Source organism: Macrobrachium nipponense, chromosome 43 (assembly GCF_015104395.2).
Source record: "Macrobrachium nipponense isolate FS-2020 chromosome 43, ASM1510439v2, whole genome shotgun sequence".
NCBI lineage: Eukaryota > Metazoa > Arthropoda > Malacostraca > Decapoda > Palaemonidae > Macrobrachium > Macrobrachium nipponense.
This window is the reverse complement of record NC_061104.1, coordinates 12,751,404-12,774,035: the sequence shown is the minus strand read 5'-3', so window position 1 is coordinate 12,774,035 and position 22,632 is coordinate 12,751,404. Positions and strand designations below refer to the sequence as shown.

The window sequence follows — 22,632 nt, the reverse complement described above, 5'->3', positions numbered from 1 at the left end:
AGATGTAGGATTTGCTATCTTACTATCTAGTAAAACATCAATTCTGAAGTGATTTTGTCTAGTTTTCAAAATTGGTCACAAATGTTTGTTCCATGGATATTGGATTAAGACCCCCTCTCCATATGCAGAGAATGACAGCAATAAAAATTCATATTTTATATGAATGTGCAATAAAAACAGAAGTCAAATTTTGGAAACATGTTAAAAATTTATCTGAATACATATTCATCTTTTTTGTGTTCAACTGTCAGTATTAAAAAACAACTGCAATTAAATAAAATTGAAATTTTTGTGTGGAATGAAAACCCTTCAGGGCAATAGTTTTTTGTTCAGTGGTCTGGTTTATTATTAATTATAATTAAAATTTTCAAAACACTGGTAGAATCATATTTATATACTCACAAGCATAAGCATTTTAAATACTATTGACACATAAGTCAATGTCATCGTAAAAGTAACTCCCTCTCCCCGACTCACAGCATCTTGCCGTTGGGTGGGGGCAGGTCTTAAGAGAGCAACTACCTAGTAGTGTAACTTCATAACGATGCCATAAGTATACTTGGTTTTCTTACCCCCTTACTAACTTCATGTCTTCTCCTTACATCATCATCATTCACCTTTGGATGATAACACCTCCACAGCTTTTAATACAATTTTGAGTGTTTTTCTTAAATTAAGGAGGGTGGGGTTTGTCAGTTTGCCTACTCATCCATAGAATTTGAGTAGTTGGTTTCGTTGGGTAATTTGAAACTCAAATAGTACCAGACTTTCCCTAGGGCTGGGTCTGACCTCAATGGACTATCAAGATACTAGGAGTATTGCATTTGCTTGGGTTTTATGTAGCTTTGTAATAAGCATTGAATCCTTTAAATGTAGCTGTCATAGGCTTCGGAATCTGGATGAACGTTAAAAATGTACATCACCTATTGAATAAAAGTAAATAGGATGGGGACCACTGTGAAAAATGGATAATTCATAAGATTCCCCCTTGCAAATTGGTCACATTCATCTGACCTATGGGTGTTTGATGAACAACCAATTTGACCCAATCTATGAATGCAGAGAATGCAGAACAACACTCAAAGTCAAACATCTTTAGTGATTGTTCAATTTTCAATCAACTACAGATATTGAGTATCAGTATCAGAGACAAACTTCTTTTGTCAGACCTTTGGCATTTTCAGTTTGTGTTAATTTTTTAAGGATTTGCCACATATATGTAGATAATAGTACTGTACTAAAATATGTATACACTACAGTAATATGCATATTTGCAGATGATTGTCCAGCGGGCACTGGCAGCTAAAAGCCTTTCCCATGCACAAGGTGGAACGCTATTTGCTGGATACACAAAGTTACTGCCATTATTCATCATTGTTTTACCAGGTAATTTAAGATTATTTTTGTCAATTTACTTCTCATGGTGAACCTAAGGGGCGATGGATGAATTATCTCCAGGAGATATACGTACTGTAATGAGCTTTGAAAATCATCGCACTAATGTTAAGATGTGAAAACCTCAGTGGACCCTTCTTAGTAGGCCTGGGGACCCAACTGAGTGAATGAGAACAGTTATCATCAAAAAACAAAAGTAATTTCATATACCATTGGCTTATGCAATGCCATGGCCATCTGTGAGGACATGAGCATGGGGTTAGGAATACCACTACAAAAATCCCAGTGTAGAATCTTGAAGCAAACTCTTCAAGTACAATTTTGAGTGATAATGGGATGGGTCACAGCAGTGCCTGAGAACCTGATGGAATGAGTTTCCAGTGAATGAGTATAAATACGGTATTTATGAAAACAGAAGAGTGCATTTGTGTGACTTTGGAACCTAAATGATATTACATAATGGAGGAGAAAGATAGTCCCAAAAATAATGTCATCAAACACCCACTCAGAAATAGAACCAATGATGAGAAATTGAATAGTAAACAATTTACTATGTACAGCTCTAGCACTACCTGCCTTAATACTAGTGTGTAAACTTATCGGTTCATTTTTATTGTTATGTGCCATTAGATTATGTTGTCTTAAGGTGCGTCCACACAGTCAAACAATGTCCAATGGACAAACATTGTTACCGATCAACAATTATCTACCAGTCTTTACCTTGTGAGCAGAGTAAAAACAGTGGTATACAACCTCATCTGGTACCACTGTTTGTTGCCAGATCTACTTCCATCGTTTCAACGCTTATGACGTCATCCTGCTTCGCCTATAATATGGTAACAATGTTTGTCCGTCGGACACTGTTCGACCGTGTGGACGCACCTTTACTCTGCTGGTCAATTTTCATAACATACTGTCTATAGCAATATATTTACCATCCAACCTTGCTGACCATTTTTTCCCCACAGGAATGATATCGCGGGTGTTATTTCCGGATGAAATAGGATGTGTGGTTCCTGAAGAGTGCTACAGATTTTGTGGCTCATACAAATCTTGTTCAAATTCTGCATACCCAAAACTTGTGCTGGAATATTTACCTACTGGGATGCGAGGTGTGATGTTGTGTGTCATGCTTTCAGCAATCATGAGTAACCTGACTTCTATTTTCAATTCTGCTTCTACCCTATTTACAATGGATATTTGGTCTTACTTCAGACCTAGAGCAAAGGGTAAAGAACAGCTAATGGTTGGAAGGTAGGAAATTGGTTTTAGTCATTCTTTTTACTCTTTCTTAGATATGCAATCTTCATTTATATCTGTAATTGAGATCACTGCTTTATTTTTGTTCCTCTTACTTTTATATTTAAAAAATTGGAAGTTCAAAAGCAAATACACTACTCATGAAGTGTATTAACACAAAGATGGCTTGCTTATAAAAGCTCAGGTATTTGCTTTAATGCAAGTTTCCTGAAAGAAAAATATAGACATGAATGAACTTCTAAGCTGAATAAAATGAGCTCACATTACTTTTAGACTTCTTAGGATTGTGTAGCAATAAAATAGATGAATCTGTTTCCATATCCCCTCACACAAGTGCTCATGGGAACCTTATGATACCAGGAAGTCATATATAAGGAACTGTATTCATGAATAGTATTTAACCATTTACGGAACCACTGGCCAGAAGTGAAGAATATAGAGGTCCCTTCTACCAGTGCCATATTTAAGCAAGTAACAAACCAGCTAAGTTACATTATCCCTTAATGATGAAGCTTGTTGAGGGGATGATGGGACAGTTTTTAGGTTTAAATTATCATGCTTTGGTTTTATCCTTCATTCAGCAACTGTATGGTTGCTAATATATATTTTTATAGTAGTGTTGTGGTCCCTTACATTCAAGGATACCAAAACTGCTGATGTTTCCTGTTTGTAATCTTAACAAGAAACCTGGAAATTTATGCTGATTCCTTTCCAAAGAGTGAACCTATGCCCAGGGACTAGAACAGATCCACTAGATTTATACTTGGCTTATTAAATGACTCGGAACATGTCCTTTGTCTTGGCCTGATCCCATGTCTAAAGTGCTGTTTGGTTCCACATCAGTGTTGTCTGTTCCCATGACCATGTTCTTAAAAGTCCTGGTACCTCTGTGGTCTATCTTGAACTGGCTTTGTCCTTGAACTCTCATGATTGGCACCATGGCCATGGTCCCAAACCCTTGTGCTTGTGTGGTAGATGTCAGTAAGTCTAACACCTTAGGTCAGCAGAATAACCATTCTGCTGTTGTGTCCCTAGGTCTTGGAAACAGCACAGTCATGATCCTATAATGTGGACATCTCTTAGAGCAGTTATTGTCTCTGCTCCTGGCCTCAACTTGAGCTGCATAAGGATTGATGCTTTACATTCTAGGATTGCATCATTTTGTTTTCAAAGACATGATAATCATATACATATATCTGTATTTATTTCTTGCAAATAGTTCACAAGCCACTTCAGCTACAAAGAGCTTAAATGACAAAGATCTTACTGTGAATGCCCACAGCACACACTATCTTCCATGAAATAATTCTTCTGTGCGACTCAGCTGAGTGCAGACATTAATTAATCTACTCTTCTAGGGTTAGCATTCTTTTTGCATTTTGCTTTGTATGCCATTCACTGTCTCAGTGATTCATACATTTCAGTTTTCAGTAACAGAAATTATTGTGAAGGCTTTCTGTCTGTCTGCACTTTTTTTGTCTGCCCTCAGAGCTTAAAATCTACTGATGCTAGAGGGCTGCAAATTGGTATGTTGATCATCCACCCTCCAACCAACAAAAATACCAAATTGCAACCCTCTACCCTCAGTAGTTTTTATTTTATTTAAAGTTGAATTTAGCCATAATCATGAGTCTGGCAATGCTATAGAACAGGCCACCACTGGGCTGTGGCTAAAAGCTTCATGAGTCATGGCTCATACAGAAAACTTAATTGTGCCAATGAAATTCTGGCACATTTTGTACTTGTTTGAGGGGACTGGTGAATTTTTGCAGTGTTTTTTGTTTATCTTTTGGATAGTGGCTTGAATTGCTGCAGTATCATTACATAATGTGAGTAGAGTTACTTCATAGTACTCTCTTGTCTCTCAGAGGGCTTGGTTTGCAGTAACACATTATCTGAATTAAAATGTACCTATAAAATTCATTAACTAGTTTTGATACCAAAATACTTTTTGCCAAAGAGCCTCTTTCAAAGACAAGAGCAACAACTTATAGAAAATACAGTACGTACCTTTAAAAACGGACACGAGCGAGTGAAATTACTAGTAGATAAAATAATTTATCAGCAACATAACCTGCAACAACAGGAAGGTTTTGAGTAAGTCAGGTAGCTGTTAACAGTTGGCAGTCCCCTGTTATCAGCGATTTGCTTGTCTAGCTGATTTTCGGCGCCGATTTCCGGTTATTGGTGCTGATACATACCTAACAGAGGCGCCATTAACCAGTTATCAGTGCCAAAACCTGCTTATCGGCAATTTTCGCTTATCAAGCCGTCGGAACGGTATCCTCGCCGATAACCGGGGACTGTCTATTGCAGGCTTGTGGTAAGCAAGTTGGTTAACTACTGGGGTCCTATAATTCTATAAGAATTCTATAAGGCACCGGGCTACCACCAGTTCTCTGTTGGCCATTACAAAAAGGATAGAGGCTGGAACATTCAGACAATGAATGTGGGCTATTATATTTAATGGTTGTCTGATGAAAAAAGTAAAATTACTAGTGCCCTCGACCTTGGCCACACAGCATATGTTAAGATCCATGAAGAACAGCCAACAATACTGGCTCAGCTTATGTCTACCATAAAGAAATTAATTTAGCCGAGTTTAACTTGGTTGGCTTGTTGATCCCTGGTGAAGTCGCCTATTTAGTCTAGCAATTGATAAAGTAGAAGGGAAAGTAGTCATTAATGGCAAAAAATGAATTCCCAACAAGTGAACAGAGTAATTAAGTAATTGGACAACTTATGGAGACGTTTCCATAGGCCTCTTCCTCCTTACTCACTCTGGAAGGTCTTGGGAATGAACAGTTGAACACACTTAGAACTGTAACTCAATTTTAAACTATATACACATACCAACATAGACCAGCAGCAAAAGAGTCGAGACTGGTTTCTTGAGTCATGGTCTTAGGACACCTTACAGATACCTATTAAGCAAATAACAGTCACTTGACCCTGTAAGTTTTTCAGTTGGTTCCATTAGAAAATACACTGGCCAAGAGCTCTAAATGTCATTCAAGCTCTACTTCACGTTTTTCAAGGTTTTTGGAAGCAAATGCTTCCCAACAGGAACCTAATCATAAACCAGATGTCTAATAATGCAATAAATATTTTTACGTATTTAGCGGCCTTGAGAGAGGCTATATACATAAACGGAAATAATTGAGGGATTTCAAGAGGAAATTGCTTTAACTTACCGTAAAACTGATAGTTATTGATAATTTCTTAGAGGGAAAGGTCGCCAGAAAACTCAGCTCGTTACTCTACAGCTATTTATTTACAAAAAAGGCCCTTGCTGGCCTGGAGAAAAGGTAAATGCAGCGTCCACCACGGTGGGACTTACATATCTCTCACAAATAGCTAAAATGTAATTGGATGAATTCAAGCTGGTTTCATAAACTTGGGTAATGCACACTTGCGGGCAGAGAGACATGACACGTGGCTCCGGAAATCTGGAAAAGAATCCCAGATTAAACAAGATAAAAGGGAAAAATGACTTATTGTTTTGATTAATTAATTCTCTAACACTGGGGAGAAAGAACTTTTAATGTTTCACTGAGGTATGCAATGACTTCATTGGTCTGGGACGATCACACAAGGGGAAGCATGCGGCCATGAGGCAGTGAGAGGGAACAAAAGGATGAATTCCTTTTGGGGCTGGAAATTGAACTGGGAGAATGAGGATCAAATTGAGAATAGGTGATAAGGGACTGGCAATATGCTGTTTCACAAGACGTACCTGGATGTCGTGTTAAGTGGCTCTTTGTAGAAAAGCATGGCCTCTTTGTCTTGGGCCTGGGTATCTTGGCGCACCACTCACGCCCTAGATAGGCCTAACAGGAAGGCAGGTAGTTGGACATCCGTCCGAGATCACGTCTTGCAGCCGACTGAGGAAGAGTCCAGGCGGTTTGCTTGGGTGTTGGAAGTCAGCTTAACCCCCCACGAGCAAGGCAAATCCTGGAAACAAGACATACAGCCAGCAGAGGGGTCACAGGAAAGAGAGCTTAAGATATAGGTCTAAGAAGTACCAATCTGCCTACATCCTTCCCTTTTGAGATACGTCCCTAAAGCTGACAAAATGACAATTTGTCCAAAATTGCATTTTTCCTAACTATACAAACCTGAGGTCCTTTTACAATAGGAAGGTTACTAGCGGCAGCTGGATAGGTCGTAAGCTTTCGAACAAGGGGTTCGGTAGTTAACTGCTTGTCCGACAGGTGCGCGCGCGCGACTGGGAGGTAAACAATCACTTTTGCTTTTGGCCCAAGCAAAAACTGCAGAGTGAGGGGTGGCATGAGGTGGGACTATGTGTAAAAGGACCTCAGGTTTGTATAGTTAGGAAAAATGCAATTTTGGACAAATTGCCATTTGTTCCGACACGGCATACAAACCTTCGGTCCTTTTACAATAGGAAGACTCACTTCTTGGTGGGAGGAATCTGAGTCTTTTGTGAACAGACTGGTGTTCGCCCAACCTTGGAATGCCTCCCTGGTTGTAAGAGCGAGGGAGGGATCCAAGCCTCTGTCCGATTGATCGGGGTGTGCACCGCAGGATCAATGGTCAGACCTCTGGACCAAGTACTAAGAGAGAGGCAAGCGTATCTCTTCGTACCAGCAAACAAGAACAAGTTCCTATTTGCAAGAGGCAACATAAAGTTATGGTTTGTCTCTTGTTGGCATCCACTTCCCCCCCTTGTAGGAGGAAGTGGTGGATATTTGCTCCCATCCCTAGTGAAAGGGATAGGATGGGGCTCTGTCGAGTAGCTCACCTGCATCTCGTCCTTATCCAGCAAGGTGATGACCGTATCCCTCTACCCACAGGTAGAGGGGGAGAAAAAGATAGGAAGAGAAGCCAGTCACTCTCTCATTCACTTATCTATTCTTACAGTCACACCAGGACTCGATGCTGTTCAGCCTGCTAGGGTCTGGGTTAGCTACAGAACGTGTTGAGCAGCCACCACGGGTCCCAAGGAAAACGATCCAAGGACCTGTGGGCAATATCCAAAAGGTAGAAGGTGCCAGTGGTCTGGTTGTACCAGACCCCTGCCTTCAGTACCTACGCCACGGAGAAGTTCTTGTGTAACTCGAGGGAGTGTACTTCTAGGTCATCTTGGTGCTGACGAAGAGTCTTCAACACTCAGCCTGGGATGTCGAGTTTCTTCAGAAAGCGCGGTCGCGCTTTCACAGGACAAAGCAGCATCTCCTTCGCATCGAAGGCGGTGAAGTCTATTAGGGAGGGGATTGTGAAGGACTCTAACCGATCGTCAGGGACCGAAGGGTTCTGAGTCTTCGCTACGAAGTTCGGTACGAAATCGAGCGTCACTAATCCCCATCCCCTGGATGCTTGACTTCGCAGGAAAAGTCATGCAATTACCTCAGAAGAAAAGAAGGGAATGGTCGCATGACCTATCCCTCTTCTCGACTTCGGTGATGTCCTGTACCCATACTAGTCTATCCGTCTGCAGCGAAGTGTCTCACATTCTCCTATCCCCATGCAGTGAAGTTCTTCTTCTCGGTAGTGGATAGGACACCGACACTCAATGGTGGGTGTCGATGGTATGGGTACTGTGACAAGCCGTTAGGACGAAGAAAAGACTGTTATGGAACAACCGAACTAAGTCCACAGCGAAGTTCGTAACTGACTTGGGCGCTCTGACAGCTGCCGACTGACTGCGTTTGGTAGGAGGCAAGTTGTCCAAGCACCCGAGCAAGTCACGTGACCTTCGCCTTAAAAGGGTTATGCCAAGAGACTAAACAAATAATTTGTTCGTCACCGATGCCAGACGGCGAGGTGATGATTCTCTTAAGGCATGTGCCCAACAGGCGAAAGTCAATTGCCTTCTAGAGACCGAGGTCCCTGATGGCAAGATATCTCATAGTATAGTTGACTCTCAGCTAAGGAGAAACAACACTATGTGTCGTTGAAGACGAAGGTGTACAGCCTACGTCTTCACAGCTGAATCGAGAGAAGGATTCTCAAGATTCTGAACCTGTGCTACAAAGACTGAGAACGCTAACCGCTATTCATTGCTGTCCGGTGAGGATAGTAGTTGCAATGAAAGCGGAGCGCTTTTCAGTAATGAAGAGACAGAAATACTGCCTGAGAAATAACTGCTGAAAGTGCTTCTCATGGGCTGAACATTTGGAAGTAGAGCTGTCAGGTCGGAGAGTAGGCGATGTCTTCTGACACATCTGTTAATTCGGGGCGAACAATGCATAATTGCACACCTGCGAATATGAGATATTTTGAAGACAAACTCAGATGTCTGCAAAAATCATTCGCATTATCGCGGTGCAATGCAGCGGGAGACTAGTACAGACTTCTGTTACCGTGCGGTAAACAGAAAGATGAAACAGTCCAAGAGATATCTCTGTTGAAAATTCTCGCAATGTCGAAGGCGATGAAATCGAGCGTCACAGCAGTAGATGGTCCTTCATTATTGCGAGAATCCCCGTTAATCAAGAGACCTAAGTCCATGATTGTTGGGTAGAGATACGGTTCGGTAGTCAATCAAACCAGGGGAGAGAGAGACGTAACCGACCAAGCATCTCGGAGACCTAGCTGATACTGAGCTGCTATCACGCAGTTCAATACGCAGTAGCTCTCGGTGACTCGTCATCCTGAGTTGCCAGGTAATCCCTTCCACGAAGGAATGCGTTCGGCTAGAACCATCGAGCATAAAGAATACGCTCGAGCAATTATATTTAAACGAAACGGATTTCGGTAAATACAAAAGCTGATTTGGTGTTGTCGTGACAATACCAAGTATCTAAAATCAAAACTGATAACTGCTGGGAGGTTGCAGGCAACCACGAGTTGCAGTTCAATTAAGATACAATTCGTCTCGGTCACAAACCGTAGAGTTAACTACGGTATGCGCCTGCCCCCCGGACAATTTAACTGTTAAAAGAATCATATCGCGAGGGTAATATACGTAGTATATTTGTAGGTTCTGTACAACGACCTCCATCCTAAATTCTTTTCCCCTCGAGGAATGAGAATAAGGATTGGAGATCGACCGCCTTCGTTCTCTAGTCAAGAGAGTGAAGGAGAAGTCTTTCCCAAAGGAAAGCTTCAATGGTGAACAGAATACCGAAGACGATAGTTCAAGCCAAACTGGAGGTTCCCGTCCGTTCTTCTCTATTCCAGGTTAATCGCCTACTGTGAGATACTCTTCTTTCAGCAGCAGTCTTCTTCCAAATGCTAGAAATTACAGGAATTCGAACATAAGCGAGGTTCCCAATTATCGTGTAACAATTATCGGGGATTCTCGCTCACTTTGGACCGTGGTCTCGCCTAAGTGTTTGGAGATCGTAAAAAACTCGAACACTGAGTGCGCTAGAAATTCCGTAGAATTCTAAGGACTCTGCGAAACCCCCACCGAATTCGTCAAACGATATCGGCTGGTGGTCCTCTCGATTCCCGTAGAAATCGAGAAAGGGGCAGGATCCCTCCTCAACGACCGGGGCTTACGTCAGGTAGGACCCGAAGGTCCCCCCGGTAGCGCAGTCCCTAACGTGGGATCTTACAGAGAAATCTCTGTAGGATCCCTCCCCTTTCCCTCGTAGCCGTAAGGAGAGAGGGAATGGGGGAGGAATTGGATACTGGCTCGCCTTCCCAGCGGAACTAGCAGTTGGAGAAGAAAAGGAGCAGCCATCGCCTTACAGCGATGGCCTCTCAGAGCCTGGGAAAATGTATCGTCAGGAGAAAACGTTTCCCCGAGGAGGGTTACGAACTCGCCCTGTAGGTAAGGGTCTGCCGCCACTGTGAACGTCGTCTGGGTGGGGCTGATCGACACCTGACAGGAGAGAGCCGATACCGTCCTCCGACTCATTCCAGTCCTCGTCGAGGTCGAAACCTCTCAGGAGGACCGAAGGGGTATTGAAATACGGTGTCCGAAGACACGTAGAAACGCCTCTGTCGCAGTAGAGGAGGTGGAAGTAGCTTGTTCGACCGGCCAGAACTGAGAGAGCCTTCTTGTCCGGAGACGAGAGACTACCTGGTTCAACACAGTCGGCAAGCTCCGATCGCGGCAGACCCACAGTCGATTTGGGTTCCCTCTCGGGCCCCAAAACGACTCGAGCCGAGACGTGGCTCTGCTGGTGGGAGCGGCGATCCTTCCCCGAGGTCGTTGTGCTGACGAATCAGCGCCATAACCTCGGCAAAGTTCCTCTGGATCTCGGAAGTCACAGCATCTTGCAGAGTAGGACCGTTAAGCCCTTCGAACAAGAGCATATTCCGAGAACCTTCCTCCTAAGAAGGGGGAACAGCGACAGCCCTCTCTGTCTCCTCCAGCCACTTGCGCATACGTCCTGGCCGGTCCAAGAACCGTGCCTGGCACGTAGGGCGTCGTGGTGGGATCATGAGGGGCGCACCCCTCACGATCACTCCTCAATACCTCGCTCCTCCCGGTGTAACCCGAGGAGGTTGAAGGCACGGGAGAGGCAGACCTGACGCTCCCTCCTCGCTCGCTGGCAGAACCAGCAGGCTTGGAGGGCTGCAGGCGATCGTCAACCCGCGGTGGCGATCGAGCTGCAGGCCTGGTCGAACCGTCTTGCTGTGGAGAACGGCTGGACTGAGCACAGCGGCCCCGATCTCGAGTGTCAGAAGAGCTGGTGCTGGTTGCCGTACCCGATCGCTCTCTGTGAGAACGACGGTCAGGCGACCTGCAGGCTCCACTGTCACGGTGAGACCGGTGCTTGTCCTCACGGCATGTCACGTCGCTGGTTCCAGCCGTGGCTGGCACCAGCGAACGGGGGGACCTCTTCGCAGCCTCAGCCCGTGGCCGGTCGTGGACCGTCACGTCAGCCCGGGTAGCCAGCTGGTCGCCGCGAGAGCGAGAGCTGGTCTGGTGAGAGTCGCGTGAGCGGCTGTCACCAGTCTTCCGCTCCGTGCCGTGAACCTGACGCTGAGCGGGCTCAGAGGTCTGGTTCCTGGCTGCAAGGACGCTGGTAGGCGACCGTACACTCGGTACCTCCCGCGAACGAGAGGCCGAGACGGACCCTGATGCAGTGGCAGAACCACTGACACCAGGCGAGGAAGTACTGGTGTTAGCCGGTACCCCTCTGGTCCCCGTAGTCTTCTTCCTTGCGGAAGAAGAGACGGGCCCCGCTCCCGAAGGAGCAGGAGGACCAGCGGAAGGAACCCTCCCGTCCCACCGAGGTGAGACGGGTCCCGAGAAGCTCCCGAGGGAGACCTCTTAGGAGGGAGGAGGCAACCTTCTTCTTCCTCGGCTGTGAAGCCTTAGAAGTCGAAGGGGAAGAGGCGGCAGCCGACGACGATGAAGAAGATGACGACGACGACACCTTCCTCCTCTTCTTCGTCAGCTTCCTCAGGACAGACGTAAGATCTGCCATCCAGGGCGGAGCCAGGGCTGCTGTAGCCGAAGCCACAGGGCTCGGACGCACCTGTACAGACAGACCAAAGTCTGGGGTAGTACCACCACGAACAGGGACGACGTCAGCAGGTATGGGCATCTCAGGAACAGCAGGCACAGCTAGCACAGCATCGGCAGGGACAGCCAGCGCAGCAACGGCAGGGACAGCCAGCGCAGCAACGGCAGGGACAGCCAGCACAGCAACTGCATGGACAGTCAGCACAGAATCGGCAGGTACGACAGGCAGCACCGGAAACACAGGAGGTGGAGCAGCAGCCAGCAACATCCTGGTACCGGCGGCAGGTCCAGGGGTGAGCTCTAGGGCAGCTGAAGTGTGGTCGCGGCAGCGCGGCACGCCCCCCTCTCAGTACGGCGAACGGCACTTCACAGCGGCTGTAGGCAAGACTGTTACCACGTGAGGCGAGTACACCAGGTGAGGAGGGACGTTGTCACCTGGAGTCGATATCGTTGTCGTGGTCACCACTCCATGGGTGACCGCAGCAGGCCCAGACATAGAACCGCAGCCCCTGGACACTAGGCACGCCCTGCAAATCGAAGGACGCCCATACCTCACCAAGGTCCACCCTCGTGGCAGTAGCACCTACGGAAATAACAGTAGTAGTGATTAGTAGGGGGGAAGTCCCCTCGCGCGGGGGGGGGGGGGGGTGAGCCCCACACCGAACGAGCGGAAGACCCCGAATACAATTGTACATCGGGCACCGAGCGCCCTCCCCCGCGCTCGACGGATCGGGCGAGGAGACGAACCCAGATAACCTCCCCCCCGAAGGAGAAGGGCCATCTGTGGGAGCTGAGCGGGGGGGATTCTCGCTCCCCACCCCCGCTCAGCACCCATGTACCCAACAAAAATAATAAGAGCCCGAGAGCAATCGTGCCCTCGGCACCGAATGCAAGGGCATAAGGATCAATCCCCTGACTGAGCGGAACTTGAACCAAAATAAATATTGATGCAATCAATAATAAAAGGAATAAAATTAAAAAGAATCTTGCATTACGATTCACTTCACAGTGAATAAGGGCTCGGATCGAGTGCATTTGCGCCCTCGGTACCGAGCGCATTTGCGCCCTCGGTACCGAGCGCAAGGGTAAAAGGATCCATTCCCGATTATGAACTGAAACCTTGATCCATAATGAATTGATGCAATCAAAATATATATGAAAATAAAAAAGAATACTGCACTTGCAATTTCACTTCATACAAAATAAAAAGGGGAAGGATCAATTCCCGGGTAAGAGCGGAAACATTGATCCAAGTAAATAATGCAATCTCAATAAAATATGAAAATGAAAAAGAATATTGCACTTGCGATTTCACTTCATTCAAATAAAAAGGGGAAAAGATCAATTTCCGGTTAAGAGCGGAAACTGATCCAAAATGAGTATTGCTACAATCAAAATAAATATATGAAAATGAAAAAGAATACTGTACTTGCGATTCCACTTCCATACAGAATAAGTTTTCGTGCCGAGCGCATTCGCTCGGCAACGAGCATACAGGTCAAAAAAATATAAATGAAAAGAGTACTTACTTACGATTTTCATCTACACATTTCCAACCAAAATATAAGCTCGGAGCGAGCGCTCTCCCGCCCTCAGCACCGAGCATACACAATACGAGGATCATTTCTGGGAAAAATGAATTCCCGCACTTACGCCCTTCAGTCCCGGCACTCGGGTAATCGGAGGGCGTGGAGAAACCAAGATCCTTTAATTCACAATTGAATTCAATGGAAATAAAGATGAAATGATTGTACTTACAATTCAGTTTCACTAGATAAATAGAAAAAGAAAAACACAACCATGCGAAAGCAACGACGATGAAGCGGGCAGAGCGATGATACACACGTCTACACGCCAGCAGGCCGAAAGCAAAAGTGGTTGTTTACCTCCCAGTCGCGCGCGCGCGCCTGTCGGACAAGCAGTTAACTACCGAACCCCTTGTTCGAAAGCTTACGACCTATCCAGCTGCCGCTAGTAACCTTCCTATTGTAAAAGGACCGAAGGTTTGTATGCCGTGTCGGAACAAAGACTATATTCCCCCAACTGGGGAACTCCCTATCTCTAGCTGGCGGGTTTTGGGTTTCCCGCGTTTACTAAAAATCAGCTGATATTCTAAAGAAATGGCTGCCGTTTTCCAAATCAAATTAATTAATTGATATCTGGGTAGACGAACGATCTATAAACGTCACAGCTCCCCCTGTTAAGAAGGCATTCACTCCCTTTCGGGCGTGAAGGTCTTGGCTTAAATAAGTTGATCGTCTCGACTATCCAGTTCTCCTACTCTAACTTGAAGTTTTTTGAGCAGCGATACAGCTAACTACAGTGGCCTACCTAACTTATAGGTGGAGATGCTAAGTGTACTAACTTAATGGAGTAATGTAGTCTAGCCTAAGTAATAACTACGTGTTGTCTTGTGACGACAGTCTACTCTACCCCTAGATAAGGTTACTTGAAAATTGTACTTGCTACTAACCTAATGCCCTGGTACTAAATCATTAGCCTAACCTACTCATTATAGTTAAATGAAGACGCAATCATTCCAGTGTGTGGTACGCACAACTACAGTTCAGCGACGGAATTGTTAAAATATATGAGGTGAGGTAATGGTGCGTGAGGATGATGAGTGGTTAGTGCATTACCAGGATGGAAATGTAATGAGGTAATTATATTTAAGTGAAGGTTAGTATTACAATGGCTAGGGGTTAGAGGGTTAGTTCTACTGGCAAAGATCAGGCTGGCTACCTTCTCTGGGTAGGTGCCAGGATCACTCTGCAAACGAATGTGACACTGTACCTCTGGCACAGGTGTCAAGGAGAGCATGTGGCTCTTTTGTTAGTATGTTAGTTACGTCCCTTCTTCTTCTTCTTCTTATTCCTCCAGGACTTGGCTATACCAGTCCTAGGAGTAGACGGAGGCACAGACTCTGGGGAAAGGCCAGAAACGCCGGCAGGAGCAGAGGCAGTGGTAGCCTGAGGGATTGCAGGGGAACACCCTACTTCGGTATCTGCAGCAACCGTCGTAGAGGCGGAACCTACTGCAGGGGAGGCCCTCACTCCGGCTGCTGCGACAACTGTCGTAAGGGGAAAACTCCAGGCTGACTCCTGGTCGGGCAGTTCCTGGCTTTCCAGAGGAGGTATGAAGGTTAGGTCTGCCGGAGGTTCATCCTCGGGCGTCAGTGGTGAGGGTGAATAAGACTCATGGACTTGGGATTGGCCATGGGCTGCGATAAGCTCCATGCCTGTTGGAGGATCTCCTGTAGGAGGATCCTTGGTTAGGTTAGGCGCCGGCACTAGCTCGGGGCCTGGCGCGGAAGTCAAGTTCTGTGGTGGCTCTACGTCCAGGCTGGACGGAGCCTGGCACTGCTCAGTGCTGCCAAGTGGCACTGGTAGAGAGTTGAGGTCGACTGGACCTGTGGCGGGTACCGGAGGTGCAATACCTCTCAGCGGGCCCTTGGTAATGGGAGACTTCAGGTCATGCCCTAGGGTGAGGTCGTAACCTCCTGGAAGGTAGCTTGCAACTGCCAGTGTACATACCTTGGTAAGGTGAGGTCGTACGACTCTCAATTGGACGGTGGGAAGGATCATCTTACTATGATTGATGCCTTCAATCGTGATCAGTTGCCGTCTATCAATGGTAGCCCCTCGGGGGATTTGATCTTCCCGTATCAGGGAGATTTGAGCGCCGGAGTCATCAAAGGCTCGGACATGGCTTGGTGGATAATGACCTTGGAGGGGTGCGACGGTTATAGGGCCCTGAGCTGGGGGTCCTAGTAACGAAGGATTGGTAACTGCCATTGCGATGGCAGGAATATTGTAATTCGCGCACCCTACGTAGTTGGCAGACATGTGACCCTTGCGGCCACAGTCTCGGCAGAACTGGTTCGAGAACTTCTTCTGTGGCATTGGACGGTAAGGCCGAGATGGCCCCACAGGTTGCGAATCTGTGGAGTCACCAAGGCTGGCAGTGTGCTCTGGCACAGGTGAAGAGTCCTCTCTGGCCGTGATTTGATGTGGTGAGGTAGCTTGGCCCTGGAGTGGTGTGGGGGAGGGACATCCCCTGATGAGGTCCCGTCCCAATAGGAAACCTACTCCATGCCGAATCGTAAGCACTACACCTAGGCGGTGAGGTTTGGTGCACCAAGGAGTTTTGACCTGCAGGACGACTGTGGGAACGGTCTTGGACTGCCCTTCGACCCAAGTCATGGCCCACCTGATGTGCTCGTCGACGGTGGCACAGGGTGGCACTTGGTCCCTGTCTATGAGGCACAGATCGGAGCCGGTATCTACCGCAACTGGCAGAGTCACAGGTAGGGTAGAGCCATCCAGGGGTGCCACTGTGACTGAAGTGGTCCACACCCGCTCAGGGTGAGACCTGGACTCGGGCATGACGGTCGAGGGGGTTGTGGCACTGATCAGGTGGATGTGCCTGGTCGAAGGCACGTGCTTGGGGCACCCGGGATATCCAGGGGAGTAGTGCCTTGTAGCCCCACAGGCTCTGCAGGAGTCCCTCTGCTGGGCTGGTCTCCGTAAGGCATCTGATTGGTCTTGAGAGGAGGCTGAGGCACCGTTCGGTGGCCTAGGAGGGTTCTGAGGGGGTTTGTGGCTCTCAGCGCTCTTGAGGCGGCACTCTGCTGCGAGGTGACCCACTTTCTTGCAAACGTTGCAAGTCCGTGGGCGTCCTTTGGCCGAGTGGATCCAGAGAGATGACCGGGTGGCACTATGCGTCGGTGGGCGGTGCTGTGAGAGGGGTTGAAGGTCTCCCAGTCGTCAGCCAGGCGACAAGCTTCCGCAAGTGTCTTGGGTTGCTTGTCGTTAAGGTGCACTGCGAGTGGCCCAGGTACACACTGGTAGAGGTCTTCCAGCATGATCCTGTTAAACAGGTCCTGGAACTCGGTGCACGACATGGCCTCGAGCCAGCGCTTTCCGGCTTGGATTTTGTGGTAGGAGTAATCTCCCCAGGCCCAACCAACTTCCTTTGCCTGACCTCTGAAACGCTGCCTCCACCTCTCCGGGGTGATTTCATAGGCCTTTGTAATGACCCGGCGAACTTCCACCAGGTCCCCTCGCTGACCCTGATCCAGTGAGCAGAGGGCAGTCTTAGCCTTGCCGTCCAGGTGCTTGTCAAGCAGGGCGGCCCTCTCTATCTCAGTGGTAGGGTAGTTTTCGAATAAGGCTTCCACTTCTTCCAGCCATGCCTCGGGCTCATCCTCAGTCCACTTCGGGATGAGAGCGTTAATGCTGGCAATAGGATTGGACGACACCATAGGCGTGGGGCTGGGAGCTGGCTGCATGGCTAGGGCTTCGGCGTTCACCTGTCGTGCCTTCTCCAACTCGAGCTCCTTCTCCTTGAGAGCTAGCTCATGCTTCCTCTCTTCTTCCCTTGCCTTCCTCTCTGCTTCTTTTTCCTTCCTCTCTGCTTCTTTTTCCTTCCTCTCTGCTTCCTTTTCCTTCCTCTCTTCTTCTCTGGCGGCTCTCTCTTGCAGGAGCAGATCATCCACCTGCCCCTTCACTCACTGGGTGAGTTCCTGCCCAGTGTAACCGGCGTTCGTGCCCAGAGCCATGAGTGTCTGGAGCCTCTCCAACTCCATGGATATATGTGGTTGGGCAGCCGAAGCCATTTCCTTAGGCTGCAGTGGAGGCTCGGATGAAAAAGTCTTAAAGGACTGGGTGCGCTGTGGCACTTTGGGGATTGGCACCTTCTGATGAGGCGGACAAATCAAATGGAGTGTGCGGCGCACGTCACACTAATGGGCGTTCCGCAGGATGGACACGCAGGTAGAATGGCTACCTGTACGGCCTGTACAGGTGCACGGCACTTATGAGGAGGCGTTCCTTGTCTGGAGCACTGGTATCGCACTGGTGTGTCCCGTCGGACGACACTAAATGCAGTATAGTACTTAAATATACTGAAGAGAAATGGTACTGCTCGTAGCAGGGGGTAATAGTGGAGGAGAGAAAGTAAAAGGTGGGAGTACTCCAGCAGCCAGTCGATGGACAGGGTCAAGAATTAGTGGCACTGTGAAATGGTAAGACCTGACGTGCACTGGTGGTGGCCAGTCCTAGACTGGTAGGCTTCCTTGTCTGGAAGTAATGAATTTGCGATGGCACACTGTGCGATTTGTGCTTGCGGTACACGCAAGTCTTTTGGGATAAAAATGAACAAGACCACTCGGGCAACGACAGGTAATGGTAAATTGTAAATGCTCAGTCCTTTGCTGAAGTACTCGATAAAGGAAAAAAATAAATGCTTGCAAACTGCAATGGACACATGCGCGTACGTATCACGCTGTGTAAATGAAAGACACAAGAGACTAAAATAATGTTAATTCTGCATGCTATAATTAATGGTAAGATGTAGTACTCTTGGCTTCGTGAATAATGGGTTCTGGTACGATCTCTCTCTCTCTCTCTCTCTCTCTCTCTCTCTCTCTCTCTCTCTCTCGGAGAGGGTGAAAAATGATATATGAATGAACTCCCTTATATTGAATTGAACTACTAATGTTAGTTTAATATGACGCAACTTGCGTTAAATGATTTACTTACGTTAACGTGAAATGAAAGAATTGCTTTGGATAACGTTTTATGAAAATGATAACGCGCTCGCGTTGAACGATTTTTACGCTAATAGTAGCGGCTTGCGCTTATGAAATGATTTGCGTTTCAATATGAATTTTACAAAGACGCGTTTTACGTTAACAATTCTTGTGATTTACTCTACTTTTAAGATTTACGTTAACTTTACGTAAGGACAAGTGAAAATGACGGTAAGGATTTTAAGATGAAAATGTTAGCAAACAATTGTAAAAAGAAAAGGTTACGTTAAGTGCGAAGTGAAATGAAACTTTCGCTCAGCGAACGAATGAGCGATGCGAGGTGAAACACGTGAGCGAGCTTAGCAGCACGGTAGGCTAGCAGTGATGGCGAATCAGCTGATTCTCTGTAAATGCGAAAGCAATTTACAACACAAAATTCTACTTTCTTATTCAAGGCGAATTACGTTAATTTCTCTGGCAGAACGATAGATACTAGTACCGAGATTGATATTATTTACATTAAAACTTCGAGACTTACGTTACTTTGCTTAAATTGTTTAGATAATGCTTAACGAGATAACAAACATGGCTGCTTCTTTGTGAGAACGAAGGTTGGTTGAGACCGCGCAGGCGCGAGAGTGCGCGAAGCTGAATTAAGCTGAGAGGTAAGCGGTTACCTACACTTGGAATGAAAACTAAGTTAAAATGGATTCCCTAACATATCACAGACAAAAGAATTGTACACTTCTTTTGCCGTAACTATTAGTAAAACACTCCTAACTAGCTAGGCTTTCCAACACAGCAATAAACCCTGGCAAAGCACTTCCTAGTTTGATCTGGTCCTTTCTGGCATCTATCTGCACACGTGTTAGTGTGAGCTCCTACGAGGACAGCACAAAGTAACAGAGAATTCGCGGGGCAAATTGTTTGCTCGCCGCTAAAATAAAGCTCTGGTGCGTTCGCCGTTACAATAATAAGATTTCTACCTTCACATTTGTTTAAAACCTTCAATAAAAATACTTAAACGTACCTTAAGCTAACATTGGTTATAGAATAATCATATTAATGAATGGAATACCTTACCGTGAGTCAGTGTCTGTCTTCCGTGCAAGTGTGCTTAGTTTTGCGCTTTGAAAAACATTTACATTCGTTTTACAAGGGATAACGCGATTTACAAGCTTTTTTTAAGCAAGCCCAGATTCGATCCTGGCAAGATTCGCCAATTTTACGTATTTAGCGGCCTTGAGAGAGGCTATATACATAAACGGAAATAATTGAGGGATTTCAAGAGGAAATTGCTTTAACTTACCGTAAAACTGATAGTTATTGATAATTTCTTAGAGGGAAAGGTCGCCAGAAAACTCAGCTCGTTACTCTACAGCTATTTATTTACAAAAAAGGCCCTTGCTGGCCTGGAGAAAAGGTAAATGCAGCGTCCACCACGGTGGGACTTGTATATCTCTCACAAATAGCTAAAATGTAATTGAATGAATTCAAGCTGGTTTCATTAACTTGGGTAATGCACACTTGCGGGCAGAGAGACATGACACGTGGCTCCGGGAATCTGGAAAAGAATCCCAGATTAAACAAGATAAAAGGGAAAAATGACTTATTGTTTTGATTAATTAATTCTCTAACACTGGGGAGAAAGAACTTTTAATGTTTCACTGAGGTATGCAATGACTTCATTGGTCTGGGACGATCACACAAGGGGAAGCATGCGGCCATGAGGCAGTGAGAGGGAACAAAAGGATGAATTCCTTTTGGGGCTGGAAATTGAACTGGGAGAATGAGGATCAAAATGAGAATAGGTGATAAGGGACTGGCAATATGCTGTTTCACAAGACGTACCTGGATGTCGTGTAAGTGGTTCTTTGTAGAAAAGCATGGCCTCTTTGTCTTGGGCCTGGATATCTTGGCGCACCACTCACGCCCTAGATAGGCCTAACAGGAAGGCAGGTAGTTGGACATCCGTCCGAGATCACGTCTTGCAGCCGACTGAGGAAGAGTCCAGGCGGTTTGCTTGGGTGTTGGAAGTCAGCTTAACCCCCCACGAGCAAGGCAAATCCTGGAAACAAGACATACAGCCAGCAGAGGGGTCACAGGAAAGAGAGCTTAAGATATAGGTCTAAGAAGTACCAATCTGCCTACATCCTTCCCTTTTGAGATACGTCCCTAAAGCTGACAAAAGACTATATTCCCCCAACTGGGGAACTCCCTATCTCTAGCTGGCGGGTTTTGGGTTTCCCGCGTTTACTAAAAATCAGCTGATATTCTAAAGAAATGGCTGCCGTTTTCCAAATCAAATTAATTAATTGATATCTGGGTAGACGAACGATCTATAAATGTCACAATATGTTTAAGCTACCATTGGATGAAAGTATACGAAAAGTGCTCGGGTAAATTGGTTTACTATTTAAGTTGATCATGTATTCATATCCTGGCAAGAAGTCATCATATATCATAATATAGTAGTATAAATGAATGCAAGAGGTCATAACAATTTTCTATAAACTAACTGAATAATTTAATCACTTTTTAACATCAATTGAAGGAGTTAGTGCAAAAGCTTTAACTAGAGTAATTTTAATGTTCTTTCTACCTAGACTACAGCGGACTCATATTTGAGGTTATAGCTCATTGTGACATAGGGAAAATGGGAGTATTTTCCTGATTTTGACAATTTAGATTGCTGTAATAGGTAGGGTAGAAGCTCAGGCACTACATAAGTGTATTGCAAGTTCTGCAAGAAATGAACTACGTGTTTTCAGTAAGCATGTAAACATTCATTAAAAATATACAGTACTATGGTATTTTAACTATGTTTACCAAATTGTATGCCTTTTTCAGGATTTTTATACTTATCCTTGTTGGTATATCCATCCTATGGATTCCCATCATAGAGAGAACACAAGGGGGTCAGTTGTTTGTCTACATTCAAGTTATTGCTGCTTACTTGGCGCCACCAATTGCTGCAATATACAGTATGGCAATCTTTTGGAAACGAATGACTGAGGCGGTAGGAACTTTCAATTTACATCTCTTTTCTTACAAAATTTGTATTTATATTCAAATTAACATTTTGTAATCGTCTGCAGTCACAATCTTCTTTTTTTTCAGGGAGCTTTCTGGGGCCTCATGAGTGGGTTCTGGGTTGGATTGGTGCGTATGGCATTAGACTTTTATTATGGTGAGCCTGCATGTTATGAAGATGATAACAGGCCTACTATAATTGCAAATGTAAGTTAAATTTTATTTTAGTCCTATAATATTTCAGTTAGTATGATTGTGGACTCTAAGAAATGGAACACTAACCTAAATTCCATAACATAGGTGTCAGAACAAATATGAATATGTACATGTTTCTTTCTTTTATTAATGCCAGCTGTTCAGAATAGTACAGCAATTATTTTTTATAATTCTATAATGTAAAGTAATTTGTACACTTTTCTATGGTGTTAAAAAAAACTATGGATTTTAAGAAAAAAAAATGAATTGGAAAATGAAATTTACAGTGTCCTCAGATGTAATAATTAATAATTCTTTTACTACAGTATTTATTTTATCTTTCTCCCTCAGGTCCATTACATGTACTTTGCAACATTGCTGTTTTGGTTGACAGCTATTTTAGCTGTCATCATAAGCATAATCACACAGCCACCTGAAGACTGGAGGGTAAGTGATAATATATAGGCATTCTACTATATTCAAAGATGCTGGACTATTAGTAAGGGAAACTGATATTGGGTTTTGTAAAAAATTTTTACTTCTACAGTTTTGGGACATTGACAGTTGCAAATAAAATGCAAGAGATTCTTAGATGTCAACAAAAAACTTGAAGGTCTTAGCTGGATTGTGGGATGATTAGTATATAATTACTATATTAAAAGTAATGGCTACTTCAGCAGCGTTACACTTGTAGAAATTCTTCTCTATTTTCCAAATAGCGGCTTTTTCCGTGCTACTAAAACAGGCTAGTAGAGAGCCTATAGAGGTCATGATCAAATACAGGGTCAAAACCGGTGTATGGCATTTGAATTTTACAGATAAACTA

General features: G+C 45.4%; 1 protein-coding gene across 2 annotated transcripts in view; it reads left to right on the top strand.

The window, feature by feature from the left end:
* Positions 1-22,632, top strand: part of LOC135213537 (sodium/glucose cotransporter 1-like) — a 289,323-nt gene that overhangs the window by 167,789 nt on the left and 98,902 nt on the right. For both annotated transcript variants that reach the window (XM_064247470.1, XM_064247468.1), the window contains exons 8-12: positions 1,278-1,386; positions 2,364-2,649; positions 21,429-21,597; positions 21,699-21,818; positions 22,158-22,253. In XM_064247470.1, coding sequence (XP_064103540.1) covers positions 1,278-1,386; positions 2,364-2,649; positions 21,429-21,597; positions 21,699-21,818; positions 22,158-22,253 — 780 coding nt within the window. The remainder of the gene's footprint in view (positions 1-1,277; positions 1,387-2,363; positions 2,650-21,428; positions 21,598-21,698; positions 21,819-22,157; positions 22,254-22,632) is intronic.